The sequence below is a fragment of the Gadus morhua genome, chromosome 12 (genome assembly GCF_902167405.1).
Source record: "Gadus morhua chromosome 12, gadMor3.0, whole genome shotgun sequence".
Taxonomy (NCBI): Eukaryota; Metazoa; Chordata; class Actinopteri; order Gadiformes; family Gadidae; genus Gadus; species Gadus morhua.
The window spans coordinates 8052806-8080097 of record NC_044059.1 but is presented as its reverse complement, the minus strand read 5'-3'; the positions used below and the strand labels follow the sequence as shown (position 1 = coordinate 8080097).

The 27292-nt window shown below is 43.0% G+C and overlaps 1 protein-coding gene and 1 long non-coding RNA gene across 6 annotated transcripts in view; one reads left to right on the top strand and one right to left on the bottom strand.

The window, feature by feature from the left end:
- atp13a3 (ATPase 13A3) overlaps positions 1–27292 on the bottom strand; it is a 116015-nt gene that overhangs the window by 5718 nt on the left and 83005 nt on the right. For all 3 annotated transcript variants that reach the window (XM_030372978.1, XM_030372976.1, XM_030372977.1), the window contains 20 exons: positions 26866–27048; positions 26356–26513; positions 24662–24850; positions 24494–24555; positions 23986–24136; positions 23331–23450; positions 22930–22938; positions 21948–22101; positions 21429–21549; positions 21026–21150; positions 20227–20387; positions 4487–4618; positions 4125–4204; positions 3864–3906; positions 3634–3743; positions 2497–2593; positions 2295–2367; positions 1878–2055; positions 1011–1198; positions 676–764 (listed from right to left, as the gene is read on the bottom strand). In XM_030372978.1, coding sequence (XP_030228838.1) covers positions 676–764; positions 1011–1198; positions 1878–2055; positions 2295–2367; positions 2497–2593; positions 3634–3743; positions 3864–3906; positions 4125–4204; positions 4487–4618; positions 20227–20387; positions 21026–21150; positions 21429–21549; positions 21948–22101; positions 22930–22938; positions 23331–23450; positions 23986–24136; positions 24494–24555; positions 24662–24850; positions 26356–26513; positions 26866–27048 — 2423 coding nt within the window. The remainder of the gene's footprint in view (positions 1–675; positions 765–1010; positions 1199–1877; positions 2056–2294; positions 2368–2496; positions 2594–3633; positions 3744–3863; positions 3907–4124; positions 4205–4486; positions 4619–20226; positions 20388–21025; positions 21151–21428; positions 21550–21947; positions 22102–22929; positions 22939–23330; positions 23451–23985; positions 24137–24493; positions 24556–24661; positions 24851–26355; positions 26514–26865; positions 27049–27292) is intronic.
- On the top strand, positions 5230–16834 carry LOC115555930 (uncharacterized). 3 transcript variants are annotated; one of them, XR_003978914.1, is made up of 7 exons: positions 5230–5672; positions 13094–13185; positions 13496–13534; positions 13916–13996; positions 14091–14246; positions 14353–14445; positions 15301–16834. It is a non-coding gene; the product is annotated as an uncharacterized LOC115555930 (long non-coding RNA). The 3 variants fall into 3 exon arrangements; XR_003978916.1 differs by having other exon boundaries at positions 13496–13538; XR_003978915.1 differs by lacking the exon at positions 5230–5672 and adding an exon at positions 12729–12901.

The following is a 27292-nucleotide window of genomic DNA, read 5'->3' as shown; positions in this document are numbered from 1 at the left end:
TATTCAAATGAGATGACCTGAACAATTGAAGTATACAAATTAAAAAAATGCATTATAATTCTTTTTTTTATCATATGAACAGAGTAAGGCCTTGCGGCAATAAGACTAGTCATGACTTGTCGGCTGATATTAAAACAAAATACTGTTGAATAAAGATACACATCTTAAGGAAACATCCGATGACCTGTGTCCACATAGCGTTTTTTTTCTGCTAGTGTGCTGGGGAAGAAGCGCTTGTGTGTGTTGGAGAAAAACAACAACAACAACAACGCCATTAGACTAGCGTCACGTAGTTTCCTTTTTATAATCTATATATAACACACCCTCCATTTTCTTGTTTACATGGGTGATGAGCCCGCCACATCTAGTATATGATTGGTTATGATATTTTAAACTCCAAGCGCTGGGAGTGGCCGCAAAAAGAGGCAGAGTACCCTCAAAACACGGGGCGCAGCGTTTTTACTCAAGATGGCCGCCTACGCTCCCTCCTCATTGGAAAACTGAAAACAAAAGACGCTGGAACTCAAGAAAAAAATGCTGTGTGGACACGGGCCCTTAGAGCCCTCTTCCTTGACTAGGACACTAGATTCATAACTGGCCCTGGCGTGATTGAACAGAGATACAACAGACGACCGTGATGTTGGTGGAGTCAACTGACGTCCGACGTCGTGTTACCTTAAAGAAATCATCCATGGCCTCAATCGGGTGGAACAGCACAAACAACATGAACACATACAAGGTCAGGGCAGACAGCATAAAGGGCCCTGGAGGGGGGAGAGGTGGGGAAACAGAGAGCATACACACATACACAAGTTAAGGACTGTGCACCTATGACTAATAATACTGCAGCTTTATCAGTTGTATGGCTAGTTCATTTTAGTATTTTTTGCGATTATGAGTATTGCAAAATAACCCATTTTCATTTTAAAATGCCTAATCTGGCTATCAAAAGAATCCCTTGGTAAAGAGTCTTCATAGAGTTAGCGCTGTTGGTGGTGGTGTGTCCTCACAGTTCTTGTAGCTGGGCTGTCTGAAGGGCTTGCCCTTGGAGAAGATGATGGCCACGATGATGTACTGGAAGGACGACACGTAGAAGATGCTGGTGTTCTCGTAGTTGGAGATGTAGTCCGGGTCCACCTCAAAGGAGCTTATGTTGGTCATAGAGTGAGTTGATGTTGATGCTGATGTGTTGCAGGCGCTGGAGGGGTCGGAGATCAAAAGGTCACGGCAAAGTGGGACAATGGTAATGTAATTGGTAATGTCAAAGTGGACAATGTTTATATAGGTTATACGTCTACATGGAAAGATTTGCTCATTAAACACATTGATCGCTGAAATCTTAATAAAAAATGTATCGAAAAGAAAAGGACTCCTAAGTTTTGAGTGTTTGTGTACTGTTGCCACCAGAGGGCACTGTTTGATCACTTGGTACTAACAAGTCGCAACTTCAAGTTATAACTGTATCATCAGACATGACATTGCCGACCCCCATGTCAGCATTTTAAATATATAATATGAAAAAAAAAGTGGGTTAAGGTATTGTTGCATCATGTTGGGCCTGAGAAGCCACTTTGAGACCGTAACTGTCATTATTAAATAAAGTTGACTTGTTTTAAGTCCGATCACACAGAAAACTTTATCAGCTGGGGGAGGCCATTATCTTAATGTTATCAACGGGAACAAAACTCTGTCTCACGTTTTTTTGCTGAGTGCCCTGTGCGGCCCCCCGAGTTGAAAATGTCAAAAAGAAAACAGCCTTGTAGCTTTAGAAGAAGATGCTGGATGGTTCCTTTGCAACAGTAAAAAGGCACAGCCCTCTTCTCTGCTTTTGTTCGAGCCTTCCAAAAAGGCCTCAGGTTCCCGCGGGGGATACTCACTTTGACAGCGGCGTCCACTGCTCATACCAGGGCTGCTGCTGGACCCAGAGGAAGGGGAGGACCTGGAAGGCCAGGCAGATGAGGATCTGGGTCAGGACGGAGAAGAGCAGCGGGGCCGAGATGAGGCCCGAGGGAGGAGGCCGAGGCACCAGCTCCTTCCACGCTGGGTTCAAGCTCACTGGGGGTGCAGAGAGCAGAGAGAGTGAGAGACATGCATCGCAATGGATTCAATACAGCAAAAATGTCACTATACTTTAAGGTCCTTTGGATAAAGGTGATTTGCAAAAGAGTTGTTTGATTGTAAATAGTAAAACGAATAAGGAAAATAAACACTCAAAATAGAAGTGTAGGGTTAGGTATGAGGAATATGCGGCCAAACAGTTATTGAACTTATTTCAATGTCTTGTTAACACTCACTGGTGAAGACGAGGAAGAGGATGATGGCGATATCGATGAAGAGGAACTGAAAATCTCCAAGGTTACTCAGGATCTGGCGTCGATGACAAAAATCAAAGGTCAAAGGGGATAGAAGGTTGTCACTTGGGTGCAACAGGATTCATTCACATTCTGGACCATATTAAAAATGAAAAAGTGTATGTTTGTATGTCCTGCTACTTACAGAGTAGAGGAGGGTGACGCTGATGTACTGGATCATGCTGTAGAGGGCCATGAACTTGAAGACACAGAAGGAGGTGATGAGTGCCGCTCTGCCCTCCCTGTAGGAGAAAGAGGAACCAATTAAGTCCTTATTACATGAATCCGTCTCATGTGACCCCAGGTGGTTTACTGCTACCGTACTATTCAACTGTAGGTCTGGAAAAAAGGATTTAACTTTACTGTGATGAAATTCAAACGTGTAATGTTTTACTCACAAAATATCTACATAATATAACAGGACCTCTTGCTCATTCTAAATCCATATTATGGCGCGTTTCCACTGCAGGGTGCAGTACGGTTCGGTTCGCAAACGGTGCGGTACGGATTGCGTTTCCACCGCCAAAAGTGGGCGTGACCCGGACTGAGCCGTACTCGTTTTGCCCTCGTCTTCAGTACTCCTCCGTTGGGGTGCTGAGACGCCTGAAAGGGTGCCGGAAAATTCGAGCTACACACCCCCTCCGTTGATTGGTCGACAGAATCGTCACTTTCGGGCGACGTGGAGATAAAAACAAACAAACAGTAGCCTTGAGTTATGATTCTTTACAATAAACATGTCGCGTAAAACGCTTGTTTGGGCGAACAAGGAGGTGGAGACGTTCCTCTGCATTCTTGGGGAGGAAGACGTGCAGAGGGAGCTTGGTGGAGCAGTGAGGAACAAGAAGGTCTTCCAGCTGGTTTCTGGTCGATTGGCTACACTGTGTCGCGCTGCTATGATGTCACGATGTTTACGTAGCTGCCGTGGCGATCGACATCCGGCCTACCATAAAGGGTACTGTCGGCGGTGGAAACGCGACCTCGGAACTGAGCTGGGCTATACCGCCCCCTCCCTACCGGACTGAGGCGAACCGAACCGTACCGCACCCTGCAGCGGAAAGGCGGCATTACATTGCGCCAAAGACTAAACTGGATTTCTAAACTGATATTCTTCCAAATACCATTGAAAAAGGCAATCCAAAAGTGTGAGAGTTTTGCGTTATTCCTTCAGCAAACGCCATCGGTTATTTCCCGCTGCCCATAGACAACGGTGCAAACCAACTGGCTCCATCGCCCTGACTTCCCGGGCAGTATGACAGGAACCTAGGGGTCCCCCGTGGGCTACCTGATGAGGTTGGGCACGCAGGAGATGTTGGGGGTCCTGGAGGTGAAGGGGGACGCCACGGAGGCCTCCAACTCCGACAGAGAGATGCCGCTGTGGGCCCTCTTCAGCGCCTGGTGGGGAAGGGTTGGCGTCAAAACAAGTTAAATGGGTATAAATAAAATAAATAAATAAATGACCATTAAACATTTCAATATATATATATATTTTTTTTTAGTACTTTTTCTACTTACCCCACAGTCATTAGCTCCATCACCACACATCCCAACATAGTAGCTAGAGGAATAGATTGAAAATCAATGAGTTGATAATCCCACTTTATTCCAACCCTTAAAAGCCTAATAACTAGGCTAAAAATAAGTTTCAAATTCAAACGCAATGTAAATGTTATGAGAAAAAGGTCAGATGTTTCAGCACGAAACATTGTACGGGGAATGAAAGATAAGCAATAATGATAATAAGAGTAAGTATCTTTCTGATCTGTTCCTACTCACTCGACGCCCTGCAGCGCCTCAATGAGCTGCGTTTTCTGGTCCGGAGCCATCCTGGCGAACACGGTGCCATGGAGCACCAGCTACGAACCAAACACACATCACTTACACACCTCACAGAACAACAGCAGTGGAGCCCACATGTTGACGGTCTGTCTGTCTGTCATATGTTGAGTAGGAGCCTTTTCTTAAAAGCCACAAAGTGTAACATTTCAACTAGCTCATAGCTTGAAATGACCTGGACATGTCTGCTTGCATGTTGCATGTGTTGCAGTGAATAAACAGAACACAGAGACGGTTAAATTCAGCAAAATTACCCACTGGGCCTTGAAATATGCCTGAGCGTGGGCTCCCTCCCCCCTTACCTTCTGCATCATATCGGGGAAGTGCTCCATGATGATGTCGAACGACTTGCCGCTCATGGCGAAGTGGAACTGCTGCTGTGCAGACTTGGCTTCGTCCATGTGACATATGTCCTCCAGGCTGATGACCACTTCCTGTTTTTTTTTTTTTTGTGAATGAAACAAACAGTCACATTAAAACCCAACCGCGGTGGCGCGATGCACAATGGCTTCCAAAGAGAGGCAGTTAGCGCCCAGAGCCACAGTGCGGTGGTGCGGTTTAGGAAGCCCCCGGTTCATTGAAATATAAAGGAAGCCATTTTTTAAGGATCCATGATTTGATATACACTGTAAAAAAAAGTTGTAATATAACAGAATTTTACTGTTTATTTTACAGATTTTGTCTGTATTTTTAAAATACCATTTAATTTACAAAAAGAGACTGTTATTTTACATGTCAAATGTAAAATAACATGAAATCACTGTAACTGTGAAAACACACAATATTCCTGTTCTTTTACAAAAAAAAAACTATTAGAAATCCATATATTTATTGTTAAAATACGTTCACAAATATATCGTAATTTCACAAATATTTGTCTTTTATTTAAGGGAATAAACCGTCAAATTCAGCTTTAATACTCTAAAAAAAAGTAAAAACTCATTTAAAGTTACTAAGAAATTAAAAGTAGAATAACTATTTCATTATTAATGTTACTATAATTTCTTTGTTAATTGAAAATGTGTTAATTTATATAACCACATAAACTAAATGCTTTTCATCTGTTTCCTTAACCTACCACTTCAAAGCATTACATTCTGCCAATGTTTTGGATGTATGGTTACTTGACCCAGGTTATGGAAACCTTTGATAGAGTATGGATTAATTTCAGTGAGGTTGAATGTAAGTTTTTAATCCATGTATGGTGACTTGACCAAGTTATGGATGCCTTGAATAGAAATGTTACTGTTATCAAACAAACTGTATACAAAACGTTTGATTTATGTTTCTCATCAAAACATATATAAATCATGTAGAACTCTTACAGCTTTGAGGGATGTTACATCTATAAGTTTCAGTCATTTTAAGAAGTAAGAAATAAGTTATGTTTTGTCTGGAACACTATGAACGCGTCATCAACCACGTGGTGAAGAAGAACGTTGCCATTTTGTGTTGAATGCGTGTGGACCTGGGGAGATATCTTTCAAGGTAATTAAAGGTTGGGTAGGTACGGAAGAGGATTAGGGCCACACATGTAAAAAAAAATTAAGTTCTGACTTTATTCTCAGAATTCTGAGAATAAAGTCAGAACTCTGACTTTAATCTCAGAATTCTGAGAATAAAGTCAGAATTCTGACATTAATCTCAGAATTCTGACATTAATCTCAGAATTCTGAGATAAAAAGTCAGAATTCTGACTTTAATCTCAGAATTCTGACTTTTTTCTCAGAATTCTGAGATTAAAGTCAGAATTCTGACATTAATCTCAGAATTCTGAGAAAAAAGTCAGAATTCTGACTTTAAAGTCAGAACTACGGGTATCTGTAAGGACCAACCTCCGTGGGAGGGACACTTTGCTTTATGCAGTAGGAGGAAACCTATGGAAAGCCAAGAAGGCCACAATCCGGCCCTAGAATGGCGCGGTAAAAGTGCACGTCCCATAGCCAACTCACCAAGCTCACCAAGTCCAGTATTCAGAATTCAAAGCATTTATTCACAAATACGTTCTATTTTTTTGACAAGCGGAGCCGACAGTCCTGTGCATGTATGCAAATTAGCCATGTGCGCGAAACAGAAGATAGACGCAATGTATAGAACTGATTGTTGTGCATTGTTGTGGATATGTAGGCTGGTTAGTTGTGGTTGTTTGTGGTTTTAGTGAAACAGCTTTGCCTTGGAGTTGGAGAAGTTGGAGTGATTGTGTGAATGTGCGAGAGAGAGCGCACCTGCCGTGGTGATGTTGGGCTTATTGTGGGCTTATATGTGGTATCTGTCTGATCGTATTAGCTGTAGATGGATGGTTAAATAATGTCACAAGAACGATCATACTGCAGGCTCTCATTTGCAAATGCACTGATTGTGTGCCCGTCTCCGATATGCTATATACCTGGCATTTATTCAGTTCATGTTCTTCTGAGTGCGCAAGAACGGTGCCAATTATTGTCGTGTTTGCATTGTAATGCACAACTTTGCCCCTCCCTGTTATAAAATAACGTGCATCCCAACAACTTAAGCCAATGCAGGCTCCTATTGCTTTACCAGTGTGTTTAACGTGTGTGCGTGTGTGCGTGTGTTGTCATGTAGGCTATAGATATAGATTGATTGTCTTGGCTTGCTTGCATCCATGAAATATTGTAATGTTATGGCCGAGCTGGCTACGGCATATCGAGAACAATCTGGGGATGAGGGCATCCCCGAATATTGACGGGTATTTCGCACACTGCCATCTCAATATATAGCCTAACATATACAAATATATCACTGTACTAGACACAAATGTATTTTCCACTAGCTAGTGGTGGTCATTACATTGTAGTGAAACTAGTAAAGACAACACAGCTTTATGTTACGGCTAAACATGGAGGCACTGCAGCTCTAGTCTCGACAATGCGTTACTTTAGTCTGGTATTTCTCTTCACTGATTGGTTAGACAGCCTTCAAACTTAGTGGTCAAGCAAAGAAGAGGGAGGGCTCGTTCAGCATACCTAATATCCGGAGTGATTAACTAATAGCCGGAGTGAATAACTAATAGCTGGAGTGAATGACTAATAGCCGCGGCTATTAGTCATTCAAAACCGTATTCCGTAACCGAATTCTTGCCAAACCGCACGGAATCCGTGCGGTTTTGCACTTTTACCGCGCCATTCTAGGGCCGGATTGTGGCCTTCTTGGCTTTCCATAGGTTTCCTCCTACTGCATAAAGCAAAGTGTCTCTCCCACGGAGGTTGGTCCTTACAGATACCCGTAGTTCTGACTTTAAAGTCAGAATTCTGACCTTTTTCTCAGAATTCTGAGATTAAAGTCAGAATTCTGAGATTAATGTCAGAATTCTGACTTTTTTCTCAGAATTCTGAGATTAATGTCAGATGACTTTAATCTCAGAATTCTGAGAAAAAAGTCAGAATTCTGAGATTAAAGTCAGAATTCTGACTTTTTTCTCGGAATTCTGAGATTAATGTCAGAATTCTGACTTTTTATCTCAGAATTCTGAGATTAATGTCAGAATTCTGACTTTATTCTCAGAATTCTGAGATTAAAGTCAGAATTCTGACTTTTTTCTCAGAATTCTGAGAATAAAGTCAGAACTGATTTTTTTTTTACATGTGTGGCCCTAATCCTCTTCCGTAGGTAGGTGATTTGCGAAACGCCAGCAGATTTTGAAAATACACAACTCAAATGGTCCTACCCCCTCTCCTTCAACGCTGACTCTGACTCCACCCATTCCAAGTACCTGGACGCGCAATCATGCACGAGCGCGAACAGAGATGCGCGAGAGCGAGCCAGGCTAGCGTAGGTTTTCGTTTAACAACATGGCACTACATTCAGCTGTAAGTTGCACCCAGTACCGCGGGAAGTAGGAGTGCTGGGGGTGCTGCAACACCCCCTGTCCGAGGCCCTGTCTTATCACAGAAAACGATCATTTCTAAAAACTCCGGCCAAAGTGGAGATTTCTGAAAACGCCGGTTATGTGTTGTCGTGTCAACGGGGAGAAACGGGATTTTAGGTTCTGAAGCGTCACATTATGCACCAGGAAATGCTTAACGTCATGTGAGCGCCCGCTGTACCGTATTGGTCCGAATATAAACACAAACCCCATTGTAAGACGACCTATATTTGGAAAAAAGATTTGAAGACCAGATCCGTTTTTTATGAATAAATAAATTGTATTCATTGAAATAATATACGAAAATAAAAAGGCATCGAATAAAACACTGCATTGCCACTAAACAGTAGTGCAAATAGGCCGTACTGATGTGTACACCAAAGACTATTCCTGACACTCCTCTGCCCCGCTGTGTTCGCTCTGGCTGTGGTCGCTCCGAACTGTTTCGGCCCGTGGCAAAGCGAGTCATCCTCGCTGCTCTCCAAGGCATTTTGAGACGCAGCATTTATTTAATGCTCATATGACCTAGTGCTGAAAAAAGGTTATATGAAAAAGTGTGAGGGTAGCGGTGGTGCGCTAAACTTGTTCTGTGAGCAGCTGGATGTGAACGATCGATTTTCAACTGTCCGCGCATGCACTGGTGTAATTGAGCTGCGCTGCTATACATCTTTTTTTATCAATGTAACGAGTTGCGAGTCTAGTGCAGAGTTTTTTTTTTTCCCAGCACCCCCTGCTGAGAATACGTTCTCGCTGCAATGGTTGGACCAGATGTTATAAACATTAAACGGTCACATAAATCATTACTATTTTTAGAAAATGTATGTTTGTTTCATATAATTGTATTGGAAGTCCTGGTTTTCACTAGGGTTGCCGCGGTGTGGACATTTTCACACCGAGTAATACACTCGTCTCCACACCGGTATTACCGAGTATAAACGGTATAAACTTTGAAACTAGGTCAACCGCCACACAAGCATCGGTTTTTAGACCCTTCTCGTCCTTCAGTTGCCGCCAACGTTCGAAAGCAGCGCCTAGGATTATTCTTGATTTCAGTTTTTCTCTTTCAGCGTTTTTATTATCAATTACTCTCTGAAAAAGAGTTTTCCTTCTCTTTGCTGCACAGCAAATCGCAAAGTGTTAAAATCCCAGAGTATTCATGACCAGAGTAGATTTTATACACTTTGGTGTTGAATAGGCACTAAGTAGCTACATTTTTTGGGGTGTACCAGAAACACTCTTGGGTGTTGTCTCTAAGTATAATGCTGGTGTAGAGTAATTTAAGTGTTTATTTTAGGATGATGGACTCCCTGAGTGTACAACGGTTGAGTGTCCTACTATCCCGGCGGCACGTCGGTTTAGGTTTCGATTCGTCATTGGCTCGCTGCGCCTTCTCATTGGTTGAATCTAGAGACATGTGACCGTTTGTCCTCTTCCACACTACGCGGCAAACTGTTTCGACAGAGACGGTTGACTAGAGAGGATCGAATCAATATCGCCAAGGAATTGCTCCGAGTGAACGAAGACATTTTTGAACTTCACGGGAATGTAAACAGGTAAGAAAAGTACCAAGTGAATAATGCACAGGGTTTCTATGTTTCATAGTTAGTTGTGCGTATGTCCTTCATATAGGTCAGAAATTGTATTCATAATGGGTCTTAAGAAGGTATTAGAGGCTTAAATTTAACTTGTTCAAACCTGCAGAAACCCTGAATGCAGAATATTCAGCATTTCTTCGTCTTTTAGATCTGATAACCAACTTATAAATGCTAACGATTTTAGCTAACGTCAAACTTAATGGCCAATGCTAATGAGGCACATGTCTTCAATTTAGCTAACGCCTCGTTACCATTTTTAGCTAATGCTAACGAGGCACGTGGCTTTAATTTAGTGGGAGCGTGTCTATGTTCCCCGGGTCCTATGTTCCCGGACCCCGGGTCCTATGTTCCCCGGGTCCTATGTTCCCCTCTTTGTATGAGACTGGGGAACATAGGACCCTTTTTTTTTTTTTTTTTAAAGGGTCCTATGATAATAACCTGTTTGTATTTGGCCACCTTTTTAGATGCTGACTATTTATTGACAAGAACTTTTTGAACCTTTTATGTTGTGTCATGTGCTTTCATCAGGTGTATTTCATGCTCAAAGTATGTGCTCTCCCTTTTCAGGTTGGGATAGTGACATGGCCTCACTTCTCCTGCTGGTCTACCTCCTGCCACCACCTCCAAGTGGAAAGAATGGAGCTGTCAAAATCAGTATCCGGGAAGCTGTGGATCGTGTAGTGAAGTTTCACAGGGTAATTGTATCCTGATAATTTTTATTTTATTTTTAAAGGTCCCATGGCATGCCGCCAGAGCTTGTGTGTTGCTGATGGATGTCACAATCTCTGTGTTTGCCAATCTACTTATCGAGTCTTGAAAACAAAATGGCGTCGACGGGTGATCTACTGATGGTATTGTGTGTATAAAATGTAATTTTATTTTTAATAAACAATCTGTACACTTACAAAGTTCTCAATGCCTCGTTTTATATGTTAATACCCTTATTGAACTACCAAAGAAGTGTCGGGCTACTTCTAGCCTTTTAAATGGTTTAAAATAGCGATTTAGTTTTTACCATAACCACTGCCCCATTGTTCCAAGTTTATAGCGTTTTGATAGAATCGGCTAAAAACAGCCAACTGAAGAAAGCGTCTATATGCGTTTTTTTGTGCTCCAAAACAAACGTTTCAACTCATTATCATACAAAACATATCCCAAATCCGTTTTACACCGGAATTCCCCTTTAATTGGTTGACAGGGACACATTTATTTATTTATTTTCAAGTTGTTTGTTACATCATATAAATGTAAAACTAAAAATGGTTCTTGATGTAAAATAATTAAAGTTTAACTATAATGTTAACTATATTATATATGTATGCACTGTAACAACAACAGCAGCAAGAATCTAATGTGTAGACTATTCATTCATGAAGTGTTGATAATTCACCTCAAAGGTGTTGGTTGTACACCAGTCAGAGTACATTCTCACTCTAGAAGTATTAAATAATCAGCTCTGCGAAGTGCTACAAAGCACTGACTTGGAGTACATATTTTCTCTCTCTGGGGTTCTAGGTTTACACTGCAGGTGTAAGGAAGCACTGAATGAGTGCCCAAAAGTACCACTAATAGAGTACATTTGCACTCTCAAAGTGTTCAAATGTAACTCTAAATTTGGAGTACATATTTTGCTCTTCTAACAGTGTTCAGCGAACACTGAACTCTTGGACCTATATATACCCAGAAATGAGTGTTAAATGTACACCCATAGAGTACAATGTACACTGTGATATTTGCTGTGTGGTGGTGGTGGTGGTGGTGGGGATGGTGGCGTCTTGTCTGCCATGGAAATTGTCTTCTACTGCTAGGTCCAAATGTGGATTAACTAGTTCCAGTAGCTACCGCAGGATAACAACAAACAGGAGCTTGCTCTGGGTCACGAGCTCTGGGTCACGAGTACTGCACGAAGGGGTCGCGCGCGGGGCGCGGGGGAGGGGGAGTGCAGTACGACCGTTTGATTGACGTACTTACTGTCCAATGCAACTCGGTGGCAATGGAAATGATTGGCTGGAGTTTTTCGAGCCCTGCCCGTTCCACAGATGATTGACTTGTTTAATTTTCATGTCAGTACTTCTAACTCAGTGGCTGTAAGCGGGTTATGATAAGGATTTCAAGTAATTTTGCAAAAATGGCCAAAAAAGCAAATCACCTATACAACCTTTAAATCTTACCAAATATGTCACTGTTAGTCAGTCACTCTAAAATACTAGTTTTAATTAATTAAGGTTAATAATTTGCTCGTAAGGTTGAGCAACATGTTTATGTCAAGGTATTTTTTGATAGTTTATACTAATGTGTTAAAGTTCGCTGTGGTTACTATTCACTGGCGTTAGCTAGCTAGGCCTAAACAACTTTAATTTAGCTCATGACTCATTCACGAATTTGGGGAATAAAGCATGTTTTTCTATCGTGTGAAAGCGTAGTTGACTTTCCTTAGAACTATGCAGTTAATTGGTGTAATTCGCTGGGGGGAGGGGGAGTTACTAACTGCATGCTTAAGCAACTCAAAATGTTGGCGCATTTTTTGGGATATATTCACTATACCACGGTGGGGAAAGTCGTTGGTAATGTCTTTATTTGTTATGCTGCTATGCCCGGTAAAACGTAAAAACGTGTGAGTATATTAATTGGGCCAGTGAGAATTTTGATGGTCCTGTCTGTAGCCGAGGGCTCTGTAGGCGTCACGTACACGCGGCAATGGCAGCTAGCGTTTAGCATTAGGCTAATATTAGCATCGCTGGGTAGCAAAGGCATTCATAGTTTAAGCGGTTTGGTCTTTACCAGCTATACCTAGCCTTCCCCAGTCATTGTAACGGACTGGGTATTATGTAATGTTGTGTTATGTGTTTTCCTCTGTTAAAATAGTTTGTTTATTTCCATTTCACGGGGTTGAGTTGTTGGGATTCCAGAGAGTTGGTGGATATGTCATAGGCTGTAGGGTCGTGATTGGCTGAGAACCAGGAAACGTTATCGTTGTTCTGGGGAGAGAGCTAGGCTAAAGTGCGATGCTAATATTGGCCTAATGCTAAACGCTAGCTCCTATTGCCGAGTTTTCGTCACGCCTACGGAGCCCTCGGCTATAGACAGACCGTCGCCGTTCTCACTGACCCAACAGTTTATTCGATGTAGTTGCTTTTGCGTTGGCTACAGCCCACAGTAGCCTGTGTATTAATTGGGAAATAAATCGCCAGAAAACCCCAGTTCCGTCTCGTGGCATTTTTACAGAGGGACGCTACAATGTAATGTTTTCATTTCATTTTGTTGTGTTAAGAATGTATTATTTTTTAAGGTCTTGATGTCTAATTACCTTAATAGAGCCATATTAAAATGAGAAATGAGGGAGATTTTTATTTAACTGTTGTATGGAAATGTTTATTTAAGGGTAAACTTGTTCTGTAGAAACTGTTTGAATCTCAAAATATTTGTTTTAGTTTTTTCTGTAGGTATAGGTAATTGGTGTTGAGACAGTTGGGTTGAGACGGGCTTCTGCTTCAAGCATTGTTCCTAAGGCTCTGTAGAAATTGTGAGTATTTAAATGCTTTATTTGATTCACTTGACTTATTTAAACTTAATAGTATTAAAATGTTGCTGTCAATTTATGACAATTAATCTTAATATTTTGGTACTGTGTGATAACATTAGCCTGCAGTAATATACTTTCCTGTGTGATTTATTAGGTCCCCATTCAACAGTTTAAAAGCACCATGAACAATGAATTGCATAAACTACAATAAAGAGTAACTGTGAAGCATGTTGACCTATTCTTTTAGGAAAGCTATATGGATGTATTTGGTTGGCTGGCCTAACATTTTTCCCTCTTTCTCTCTTTCCAGTGATATGGCAGTGTAAGGGGTGTTCCGTTGCAGTAGCTAGTAGGTCTTTACTTCTTAATCATTATAAGCTCAAGCATCCACATTTTGGGCGCACCATCCACTATCCATGTACATTTAAGACTTGGAATGCCTTAATTGTACACCAAAGTAGAGTTCATTCAACACAAGTTAGTCGGACTCCAAAAGAGTTGGTTACTTTCAGCTGTCACTTATGTAGATGCAAATGTCTATCTAATGAAAGGGAATACTTTATTAATATCAACATACATCTGAGGAGAAATGAAATTGTCTCTGACATGTTTGTTGGCTGTACTTTTCAAACCAATATTTATGGAACGTTTATGTCTCATAAGAGAAGCCGACACACACCTCATAACCTAACTGATTTTATTCCTGGTATTGTGTTAACGACTACATTAGCATCACCATCATTACATGATTCTTCAGCTGATTGCCAGGATGAGGAGTTTGTGGAAGAGGAAGTTTCTGTTGCACCCCTAGGTTTGGAAGACCAATACAGACCAATTTATATATTTTAAGTATAAGATCATTAGAAAATGAAGTAATCAAATGATTGTCTTATTTTTATTTTCAGATAAATGCAGAATTTAAGCGCATTACCACCATGCCCCTGCAATCCAGATTTCTGACACAGCTGGATGTAAGATCTGACAAACTTCTAAAGCTGTTCGAAAAACGAGGAGGACAGATAGGCAAGCGTCTTGAGAGAACTTTGGCCCCCATGACTCAAGTAAGAATGAATTTTTGGGAAATAAAATACTGAATTTACAGAGAAATTTGATAGAGGAAAAAGGATTCCAAACAAATGTCTTTCTCTTCTAATCTACATGACCTAGGAAGATTACGTTGATGCAGGGCGGGAATGTGTTCTCAAGTGGCTGTGTGTGTACCTCAACGAAGACCCAGCAAATCTTGTCAGGGAGTTCGTGGTGAGTGAAGTTATTTTACCGATTTTGATATTTTTTTGAACACCAAAATGCGTAGTTAAAGGGGACCTATTATGCTTTTTCGACTTTTATGACCTATAAACGTTGTTATGATTGATAGTCATGTTTAACCATACTTCTCCGCCCCCCTCCTGCCAACCCAACTCCGTTGTGATTGGTTACCTTCCTTGAGGCGTGTGCGCGGGCAGATTTGACCAGGCATATGGGGGCGTGGCAGGAGTGCCTCTACGTAGATGATTTCCCGGAAATGTGAACAAGTGAATCGCAAACGTTGTCCCGAGTGTTTAGCGCTCTGCACAGCCACCCCAGACTGTCAGCAGGGAATACGTCGAAATGCATGTACGTCATTATTTGACACTTGAGTATGGTTAAACATAACTATCAATCATTATAACAACGTTCATAGGTCATAAAAGTCAAAAAAGCATAATTGGTCCCCTTTAATGAAATAGATCTAGGCTACTGTACTGATGCAAATTACGCAACACACTTCCGTTGTGTTTAGTAACATTTATATTGGTTGCTCGACCTTAAGGTCTGGTTAGTTTAATTTTTGCTTCCATTACATGACACACAGGTGAGTGATTTATCCAAGTCAAAACTTGACTATAAAATGAACCCCCTCGTGTTTTATCGGCACAACACTATATAGACATTTTAATTTGAAACATGTACAGTCTGCATTTAAGTTTAACAAAGAGAAAAGGAGAGGCTCACAGACTACCTTAAATTATTTAAAATGAAAAAATCTTTTAAATAGCACTTTCATTATAATTCCATTGTAAATATGATTTTTGTTTTTTCTGACTCCGATTTATTTGTGATTTCACTGTTCAGGCAGAAGACGAAGCCGCCATCAAAGAATCGATTGAGGACACCACGGTGGGAATATTTGTCGTGAAAAATGATGCAACCAGTGGTCCAGAGGACGTGGGGATTGTCCTGGAAGGCCTGCAGATAATGCAAGGACTGGACAACACTGCATTAGCTGCTGCCATATTGTTTGGCCTAATGTATGTATTGAACCTCAACTACCCTCCTGAGCTAAAGAACATGTTTGAAGTGCGCCAAAAAGTTGTGATGGAGCTGGACGGCACCACGCTCTCAAAGAAAGCCCAAGTTCTCAAAAACAGACTGAGTGAGCTGTTGTCCTAACCCTGCTCATTGACTTGATTCTGGACTGTACACATGCAACTTTGTGGTTCTTTGTTCTTGTTCTTGCAGTATTTACATACAGCATGTCTACTGTATTATCAAATGAATGTTTTCTCTGGAGCTCATGCGTTCCCAAAATGTGACTCGGATTTGCTGTTTTCTCTTAAAGTAATAGAGCTGCTGAATGAGCAGTTGCCATGGACTATGTTTGCTCTGTGAATGCACTTGTCTTTTGACATGCACTCATGCAGCTTTAGTTTTTCCTTCATTCTTTTGGCAGTACTTAGATTCTTGGAAGAATTACATTTTTCGTAGTATTAATGATGTTTGTCTAGGGTCTACTCATTGTTTGTGCGGTGATTCATTCAAAACACTGGCAGTACTTTTTTATTTTATTTTATTAGAATTTTATGCAAAGTAAAAAAAAACATAATGCAACCTAACATGTTTTGGGATTTCAGTGTTAAAAATGTCTAGTGTTTTCCAAAAATGTCCAAACTATTGCTATTTGAAGGTGGAGTCAGCGATTAAGGGGAATTCTTGTTGTCAAAATCAGTGAATATCTCATGATGCACTACCTGTCCGTACTTATGTGCTATAAATCCTTTGTTAGTGCTCAGCCTCTGTAAACCAAGGACCTATGGACATGCAATTTGTAGGCAGGACAAGCATTCTCCAGAGTCAGCTCTAAGTTTTACATGCCTAACACTGGCTGTGCTATTTTATTTTATTTCATTTTAATCGACCAAAGTAATGGGATTTCAGTGTTAAATGTTGTATTGGGATTTCAAGCTTTGGGATTTCAGTGTTAAATGTAGTATTTGAAAGAAATACAATAGAAAGTTGGTTATTTGTGCCTTATTTAGTCTCATACTTACTTGAGCAGTAAGTATGAGACTAAACATTTAGTCTCATACTTTTTCAACTTTTTTTTTTACATGTTTTGAAAGATGAATCACATTATTTTCTGTCCATATACTGTTATATTACATCAAATATAAATTATTTTACAACCTTTTTCCATTAAAAACCAGCTAAGAACAGCAAATTTCTGTCCATTTAATCAGTATTATTCGTAATACAACATTTATTTACCATATTTCTAGGTAATTTCATCGTTTTAAAATGTGAATGTTTCTAATTAAACATTAAAAACAACATGAAAATAAGGCAAAATCTTGTTAAAATTACAACTTTAAACTGTTTTAAAATGTGAATGTTTCTAATTAAACATTAAAAACAACATGAAAATAAGGCAAAATCTTGTTAAAATTACAACTTTAAGCTGTTTTAAAATGTGAATGTTTCTAATTAAACATTAAAAACAACATGAAAATAAGGCAAAATCTTGTTAAAATTACAACTTTAAACTGTATTTTAATTATGGAAATTAACCGTATTTTTACGAGAAAGAAATTATCTGTTATTTCACAGTATTTTTCTGGCACCCCAGCTGCCAGAATATTACCGTTTTACGTTTTTTTTTTTTTACAGTGTAGCCCAAGCCCGTAGAATATTCCCCATTTTTATTTTAACACAGAACCATCTGGGAAGCCATCATTGGTAACAGTTTTGATGCAGGCACTTTAAAAAAGCCCTTGGCAGGTGATTGGATGATGAACCATATGTCCATCACGTATATATCCTTGTAGGACGCCGATTGGTCTGAACCACTGGTGGTTCTGAAACCACCAAGGAATTTGAAGCGTGGCGAGATTGACTCTTGAACGATTGCGATCTCGCGAATACAGCTGCCTCGCAGGCTTACGTTTTGAGAGCACTTCACTTGAAAGCAAGTTTTGGATAAGCTGATTTGCTTTGTGGCAAAGCTGTTCCTCCATGCGTGTTCCAGGGCAGGCAGCAGGATTTAGACTGACAATGGCAGAACAGGCAATGCTATCGATTCAAGCACTCCTGAGACAGAACCAAATATGGCAAGCGAAAGAAAACCTCAGGAAAAAGAGTCTTGCTTTGAATCGGTAGAAAGCTATGTGGTAATGTGAGGTGGAGGAAGGGAAGTGCTAAGGGAAAAAACATAGGAAGTTAGTCACAAAGACGACATCACTTAAAGCACCTTCAAGAACACACATTGTTCAGTCCTCCAGAAGTGTCTGACAATACAGTGAGTTCATAAATCTTTCAAACATTTTGCCCTGATTAATGTTATGGTGAGGTGCATAGAAAATGCCGCTCAGGAGAGTGCACTTGTTATAAATCATTTGTGGTTCGGGTGTAAGTGCGCATGCGTTCAACCATGCCCATTTGTCTACTGTTCTGTGATAGACAGTTTATAAATTACAGTGGTAGTCTTTGTTTAATGGTCACAGTGGTTGAATCTCTAAGCCTGAATATCTTCCGATCCATCTTCATGCAGGTGACAGTGAAGAAGTGATTGAGTTAGGTATACTTAACCGATAACGGACAGAGAGACATAATGAGTATAGGAAAGGCATCAAGGGTTAGTTCTGGAAAAAGGTTTAAACCTCTCCCCCTATTTTCATTTAGGTTACAATTCAACATTGAAATTGTTTTAGGTCCTGCAAAGTCCTGGCTGTTAATACAACTAAAGAGATGTCATCGAGAGATGTAAATAGTTATGTTGGCTTCCAACCAAGTCTCTCAAGAAGGACCTACTAGTTAGATAAACACCAACATTTATTTGGTTCTTTCGAAGTCAATGATAATGTGGGGTTTGACCATTTGAGATATCTCCAGGGAAAATAGCTGTGTGGTTTTCCAAATCAGCCATCCGTCAAATTGACATGAGTGGGTTAGATGTTGGTTATTTTGGCTACATCAGTGCCAGCAGTGTGTTGTTGTGTCTCGTTTTCTTAAGTTTAAACGCTTCGATGAATGACTCAAGCTTATGTTAATGATGAGCTCAAGCGTTCAAATTCTTAAATGTTATTGCGGCGGTGGTGTTTCCAACCAAGCTGGAAGATGAATGACCAACTAACAGCTCATCACGACACTTCACCAGATGAGGGGTAAGACTGATGTAGGGAGATAGGCCCTGTTACCAGTTGGCATTAACCTACATCCCGGGTGATCCGGTCACAGGTGGACAGCTCACGGTACAGTCGGTTCACACCTGGCATAACAATGGGTCTCGAATGACCACTTGTGATCGGATCTCACTTCCCTGTTCTACATGCAAATACACGTACTTGATTTCCGTGTGCAGAGACCAAACCCGTTGTTTTAAACCAGTTTGAGGGAGCCATGCACAACAAATCTCCCCGTGTATTTGACTCACTCATAGTATATCTTAATTGGCTTTACAAATTTTGCAGAGGTTGTGGACCAAGCCAACTTGCGCGATTTGAGGATTTTATACACTTCAATATGATGATGTTGGGGAGCAAATGTGTCAGTACTTCTGCTTATGCAGAAGACGCCAGTTTAGTAGTCGGCCTTCAGTGTGGCCCAGGAGACTTTTTCTTGCAAACTGCTAAAAGAATGTGGCCATACAAGGCACCGACTTCCTCTGAATGTGCTCTGAGCCGTCGGATCTGATTGCATCCTCAATGTGTCATGGGTGCATACACACCGGTTCACTGTCCCACTTGTGATCGAATCACCCAAGAAGCATGTTAATGGCAGGTGTGGACAGGGCCAGAGAGATAAGACAGAGGAGGGAAAGAAGAGAGAATGAAAGAGAGGAGACAGGAGAGAAAGAGAGGAGACCGTGGAGAGAGAAAGAGAGGAGACAGTGGAGAGAGAAAGAGAGGAGACAGTGGAGAGAAAGAGAGGAGACAGTAGAGAGAGAAAGAGAGGAGACAGGAGAGAAAGAGAGGAGACAGTGGAGAGAAAGAGAGGAGACAGTGGAGAGAAAGAGGAGACAGGAGAGAAAGAGAGGAGACAGTGGAGAGAAAGAGAGGAGACAGTGGAGAGAAAGAGAGGAGACAGTGGAGAGAAAGAGGAGACAGGAGAGAAAGAGAGGAGACAAGGGAGAGAAAGAGAGGAGACAGTGGAGAGAAAGAGAGGAGACAGGAGAGAAAGAGAGGAGACAAGGGAGAGAAAGAGAGGAGACAGGAGAGAAAGAGGAGACAGAGCAGAGAAGGAGAGGAGACAGTGGAGAGAGAAGGAGGGGAGACAGGAGAGAAAGAGAGGAAACCGTGGAGAGAGAAAAAGAGGAGATAGTGGAGAGAAAGAGGAGAAAGAGAGGAGGCAGTAGAGAGAAAGAGAGGACACAGAAGAGAGGCCGGGATGAGACAAGGGAGAGAAAGAGAGGAGACAGTGGAGAGAAAGAGGAGACAGAGCAGAGAAGGAGAGGAGACAGTAGAGAGAGAAAGAGAGGAGACAGGAGAGAAAGAGAGGAGACAGGAGAGAAAGAGAGGAGACAGGAGAGAAAGAGAGGAGACAGTGGAGAGAGAAAGAGAGGAGACAGGAGAGAAAGAGATGGGACAGAGGTGAGACCGAGATGAGACAGAGGTGAGACCGAGATGGGACAGAGGTGAGACCGAGATGGGACAGAGGTGAGACCGAGATGAGACAGAGGTGAGACCGAGATGAGTCAGGGGAGAAAAAAAGCGATGGGACGGGAGAGAGAGACAGACCAAGAGGGAAGGACAAGGGAGAGCCCGAACAGAGAACCCTATCCCTCACCTCCAGACGGGGCATCTTGCCAGGCTTGTCTGCGTATCTCCAGTTGATCTTGGCGGTCTGTCCGTCCCGCGGCGCCAGGGCGTCGGCGATGATGATCTTGTCCTGGGGTGGGATCATGCCACAGTCCCTGGCCACCGAGATGGCCGTCAGCATGTTGTCTCCTGCAGGGACACGCAGAACCACATCATGGAGGTACTCCCTTCTATACACCTTTAGGATCTAATTTGCAACATTAAAAGAGAAAGGACTACAAATGTCAGAGGTCACTTAAAGTCCATTATCTGTAATAAATGTGGGCAGCACCCACAGTGACTTCGGTCAGAATCATCATAATATTTGCAAGAAAACTGTATTGAATTAATACGTTTCTCAACACAGGGGTAGCATGAAACGCAAAGGTGGTACTTCATGCTGGAGTGACTCAGCCCCCAGGAGACCCAAATGGAGATCCACGTGGGCACACTCCAGCATAATGACCTTGGCAGCCTGTACCCAACTCATACCCAGCCAGGGCGTATCAGTGTCAGCCTGGGAGCCACCATCAGCCCCCCCCGGGGGGGACTGATGGTGGATCAGTACCAGACTCAGGGAAAACCACACTGGCCTCCATTATCCCAGAGTCCCTAATCACTCCACTCTGTCACACAAAACCTGTGTGTGTGTCTGTGTGTCTGTGTGTCTGTGTGTGTGTGGGCACTTTTCAAGCCTACGCATGTTGGCTGTTTATTTCGACAAGCAATCAGGCTCATGCCCATGGCCTCACAGCTGCGAGTGCGAGTGTGAATACGCCTGGACTTACCCGTTACCATGACGGTGCGGATGTTGGCTCTGTGGAGATCCTGCAGCACCGCTGGAGTTTCTGCCTTCAACTTGTTCTGCATGATGATCAGACCCAGGAACTCCATGTTGGCCTCGACGTGGTCGCTGCAGCCAACACACATAAACATCACGTTGGCTGCCTTCCAATAGTCTCGCTGTTGCATCCTAAATCTCCGGGTTTCCCCCTGGATCAAGATTGTAGCTACTGTCGCAGTACATAGTAAGCTAGACATGCAGGCAGAGGACACACCAGCGAAATCCTTACTCTTTAAAAAACACATCCAACACTCGCTTCGTTTACAGTTTTATCTTCCTATATTGTATTTACGACTAAACAGATGTAAGGAGAATAGCGTGACACAGGTGAGGTGCGGCTGATTTACCGGTTGACGTTCTGCACTCGGTGCCAGGTTAGCTTGGACTCGAGGCGGCGGTGGGCCAGGGCGATGACCCGGAAACCCTTCTTGGTGTATTCCTCCAGAACCTCTTGAAAGTCCTCCGGAACTGGGAGGTGGAGAGACAACAGCCAGAGGGAACGAGAGAGAGACAGCGATGAAAAGGGAGATCAGGATCAAAATAGGTTGAGAGAGAGAGAGAGAGAGAGAGAGGAAGAGTGATATATTGTTAGTATAAGGTAATCTTATTATCAAGACTTCAAATAAACATAGCTTTACATTAGTTGAAGACATCGATACGTTCATTCATAAGTACTGGTATCCAAACTCTTCAAGTGTAATCCTCAGTTACATTGGCAATATCATTACTAATTACTTTACTAGGAGTACTAACACACCTAAACCTCTGCCACTACATTTGTTCTGTTAGCATCAGGACAGGCAGCAGATCACAGAGAACCATGGAAGTGGAGGCTGATCCCGAAGCCTGCTAACAGAGAGCCTTACCGGACTCCTTCTTGCAAAGGCTGGCCACCACCTCTGGCGCCCCCTTCAGGTAGGCATCCATGCGCTTCTCCCCCAGACGCCGCGCCACAACGCTCATCCTCTGCAGCGCCGACGAGAAGGGGAACTGCCTCACGATACCGATCTCATACATCGACTGGGAAGAGGAGAAATTAAGGAGGTGTATCAAGTTTAATTAAAGATGAATCACGTCTGTAAAAGGAGATCAAAATATATACACTCTCTCTCTCTCTGAGTGTATGTGTATATATATATATATGTTCATTGAGACGGATGACTTGGTTGATTCATAATCAGAAGACTGATTTGATTTTAAAGTTTATTTCGATCTTTGTCATTTATATGATAGCACAAATACTAGGTATTTGAGGAAAAGTAGTGATGCTTCATTTGCACACATTCTGAGAGAGAGACACACAGACACACATTCTGAGAGAGAGAGAGAGAGAGAGAGAGAGAGAGAGAGAGAGAGAGAGAGAGAGAGAGAGAGAGAGAGAGAGAGAGAGAGAGAGAGAGAGAGAGAGAGAGAGAGAGAGAGAGAGAGAGAGAGAGAGAGAGAGAGAGAGAGAGAGAGAGAGACACACATACATACATACATACAGTAATGTCAATATTTTACCTTTTAACAATATCTGCCCAAACTGTTTTTGTTGTTTTTATGGTTAGGCAGTCCTACAAAAACGTTTTCCTTTTGTTAGGTCACGGACATGCTTCCCATTTTCAAACGTGAACTCTACTCTCACCATGACACCGATGACTAACCCTTCCTTACTCATTACACAAAGGTTCTCCACTATTGCTCCACTGTTGCGCCACTATTATCACCCGTGGCCACATTGAACCACCTGACCCCAGAACGGTTATGCGTAGCTGTTGTGAATCAGCATTAGGAGAGCGTCTGCTGTGGTTGGAGCAGCAGGAATGAGGAAGGGGCATGGCGGTCAGGCAGAAGTGGAATACTCACAGACAGCTCCTGGAAGGACACACAGAGAGAAGAGCATGTGGTGAGACGGTGTCGGGACATGTTGTACCGACAAATAAACACATCCTACTCTCTTTCTTGTTGTGCTGGCGGTAAAGCTTCGGCCGAGGTCAGAGAGCTTGTGGAGAACTCACAAAGATGCAATGTCCCTCAATATTTAAACGTGGACAACATCATGTTCGAGTTTTTATCATTTACAACAAATAAAAAAGGGACAATTAAAATGCAGTAATTTCTCAGCCGCTTTAATCCAAATTGACTTGCGGTGAATTGAAGAGGACTACTGCTCTACCCCTAACACGGGGGTTCAGAGATCTATCAGAATACATGAACAGTGTTTGGTGCATGGGGCCGATCCCCGATAGGTGACTGAGGCCACCCACCATGTCCATCTCCGGGGAGGCCGCCGGCTCCGAGGGCAGCAGCTCCTTGGGGGGCCGCACCACGGTGGGCATGATGCGCTCGTGGAGGGCCGTCTCCTCCTCCGTGGCCTCCTCCAGGGTCTGCAGCCGACCGCCGGGACGAAGAGGACGAGCACAGAGCAAAGCAACCCAGAGACGGACGATTGAATGACACTGCCGGGGGGAATACGTGGTGCCGCTGGGAAAGCAGCCACCTTCTGAGACACTGGAGGACGTCCCACGGTAGCCAAGCAGATTTCTCTTGCATGGTGACCTTAATGTTTCCTGTCTTGAACGATATCCACCCACACTTGCACTAGTAAAAGTTTAAAGTGACCCTCCCCGACAGCAGGTCGTAACGCAAAGCAATAAATAGACGTGCTACATAGCCACATCCCTATTCTACACAAGTATGCTGACTCCGTCTGAATGGCTACAAAGCTGCAATGTCATGGATTTCACTCACATTGGGGGAGCAGTAGGCGTATGCTTCCTTAAAACAGCGAGTTTTCAGTCGGTGAGCCAATGTTAGCTAGATATAACGTGCTATACTCCAGTATTGTTCAGCCTATCCGTCTGCAACTATCAGGCGATGTCACACTAAGCAGTGTCCCAAAGGAAAGCGTGGAGCACTCACCCAGCTGATGGCCTCCAGCATCTTCAGGTCCAGGGGGTCGCCAGACAGCTGGCCCTCGATCTTGGTGAGGGAGTGGCAGGTAGCCATACAGGCCACAAACTGGGACTTGACCAGGCTCTCCTTGTAGGCACTCTCCTCTGACAGCTGGAAGCTGGAGAGAGAGGACAGGACATGGGGTGAGGCCAAGGACGGATAGGACAGAGGGGAGTTGGCTTGGGGGGGGGGGGGGGGGGGGGGGGGGGGTGAGGGATGTTCATTGAGACGGATGACTTGGTTGATTCATAATCAGAAGACTGATTTGATTTTAAAGTTTATTTCGATCTTTGTCATTTATATGATAGCACAAATACTAGGTATTTGAGGAAAAGTAGTGATGCTTCATTTGCACACATTCTGAGAGAGACACACAGACACACATTCTGAGAGACACGCAGACTCACATTCTGAGAGAGAGAGAGAGAGAGAGAGAGACAAACATTTTGAGAGAGAAACACAGACACACACCCACCTGCCATTCTCCACTCTATGGATCCCCCACATATCCAGTCCATCTTCTGTCAGGGTCCCAGTCTGGATAAATCAACGGATAAATTGAATCAACAGGGGTCGTCTTTTTCGTAGCTAAACTGTGTGTACGGGGGTATATAAATGTCTACGGAGCCCCGCTGACATGCACCTTGTCGAAGCAGACCAGGTTGATCTGCCCACAGATGTTGATCCTCTGGGGGCTGATGCAGAAGATGCCGATTTGCTTGAGGCGGCGCTGGGCGTACACGATGCCCGCCGTCATGGCGGCGGGCAGCGCAGGCGGCACGGTGATGGTGATGATGTCCAGAGACTCCAGGATAATCTCCTTGATGGGCACCTAGAAGAACACACAGACAGCGGGTTTTCAACCAAGGACTTCTCGGTTTGATCGCGTTGTAAATTGTATTCAGACGCTTTCATCCGAAGCGTCTTAAGAGTTATCGCTTATGATAACTCTCGTTATCAGTTATCTCTGCGACCTCCTCCAAGAATACACTCCCTCCCGCTCCCTCCGCTCAACCTCTGCTGGACTACTATGTATCCCCACATCACGACTCACTACAATGGGTGCCCGGTCATTCAGCTGTTCAGCACCCAGGCTCTGGTGTTGATAACTAAGCCTTTACTCGTGGTAAGTACAGGCACACTGTGGACGTGGAGGATCAAACACTGAACCTTTCCTAATTATTACACCGTCCTTCCCCCACCAAACTAATGTATAGACTTTCTACAAGCAATGACTCCTATATACATTGAAATCCATGTCTTTTAAAAAACCCATCTAACTGGACTAAATGTGTGAAAGTAACAAGCTAGATTCACAGAGCATTGAGCAATATTCTTAAAGACGTCATAACACCCATACATGGTTGTGTTCCTGTGTTCAGTGACAGTTGAAACAAACCCAGAGGAAATATAATTCAATGTCAATAAACCTGGTATGCAGGACTTTCCCAAAGCACACAGATTCGGATCTAGACTGACTAGCAAGTCGTTTTACATCCCTACTGTTGTTTATGTTATGTAAAAAGGACCACGTACAGTTGAAAACAGAAATGTCCTCATTTGATGCACCGTACCCGATTATATCTTTAAGTTAATTCCCCTTTGTACTCACTTGGCAGGTCAAACCAGAAAGCACGATAAAAAAAAATGGTACAAGGCAAAGACCTAATACAGAGATATACAAAAGAGACCACACAAGACACGCAATACCACGCTACACATAGTAGCAGACCATAAAATCGGCATGTGGGCTGGAGGCAAGTCATAAAGATCATATGATAAAATTCAAAGTCAGGGAGTACAATGCTGAACAGCAGTTAAACGACTTATTCAGTTGGTTTTTAAAGAGCTGATAGAGCTGAAGCTCCATCCGACAATACCACACATGCAAACTAAACGCCAAATATCAAGAATACCGATGCATATCGAGACTGAAATACAAATCCTTTACTACCACAACCAGACACGCCATTTTATTTTCTTACAAGGGAGACTTTGCTGTGACACAGAACAGGGAGTGACTCACTGTTCCCTCAGCCAGACAGAAAATACAAACAGAAACGTTCTCCGTCAATTTGCTTTGACAAGCGTGAAGCTCCATCGCGTTTGCTTTCTTTTAAATAAAGTTGTGTGCAAATAAAAAAATCGAATTCGATACGTTGAAAAGGCTCACTCCTGGTTGAACCGACACATTCAACACCGCTTTGACGACGCCGTTAATAGGTTTGTAGTACATTTTTACGAGCGCTACTGGGTATCAAACCCCTCGACCTGGCAGTGTCGGTGCAGCGCGCCACCGGCAGAGCTGCACCCCACTGGGTGTCACCGCGGCCTCACCTCTTTCATGACGCTCAGGACGATGGAGTAGATGAAGCCGATGGCGGCCACGCCCACCAGGCACAGGAGGAAGAGGTAGGCGTCGTGGTACAGCTTGAAGTCCGTGGGCTTGGGGTAGAGGATGGAGCGCACCAGCTGGCCCTTGGCCGTGCTGAACCCTGGGACGACAGTGAGGGGGGGGTGAATAGACGAATGTGGAGGATCGTCACAGCAGGTGTAGATATGGTTGTCTTCGTTGGAGAGGGTGATTTAATCTTTAACGTATGCCATACATATGTTTAATGGTTTAGATAGTGGGGGTGGTAGTTTGTATTTTACGATGGTAATGTATGTTTAGCAGAGTGTTGACAGATTTGTTACTGTCAAAAAACGACAAACAAATCTGCCCTTTTTTGGTAAAAAAAGTGATAAACTTCAATGGGTTCAGGAGTGAAAGAAGAAAGTGTATTTCGGTGTCAAATTCAATGGAATCCATTTCCAGAACACACACACATACACCGTCAGACTAACCTGTGCGCACCACCACCGCCTTGACGAGCTCGCCGGTGTAGAAGCGGGTCTGGATGACGTGCGTGCCACAGAACAGGGTGTGTCTCTTGTGCTCCTCCGTGCTGAAGGCAGAGTCCTTCTCGGCGTCCCGGTCGCCCTGCACCGGGTTGGGCAGGTTGGTCTTGGTGACCGGGACGCTCTCCCCTGTTCAAACCGGGATGAGAGAAGGGAGGGCCCCGTTGTCAAGGGTGCAAGGAGAGCTTGTGTGTGACACACACAAACTTTTTTTTGATAAGAAAGCCTTTTAATAACTGCTCGCACCCTACATCATTAGCCATGACTCATCAGAAACCCTAACTCTAATCCCCCAATACAAATAAACGTGTCAAGAGTATCGGCATAGTTGACAAGTACAGGCTCTAACGGAAGATAACAAAGTCGATGATAA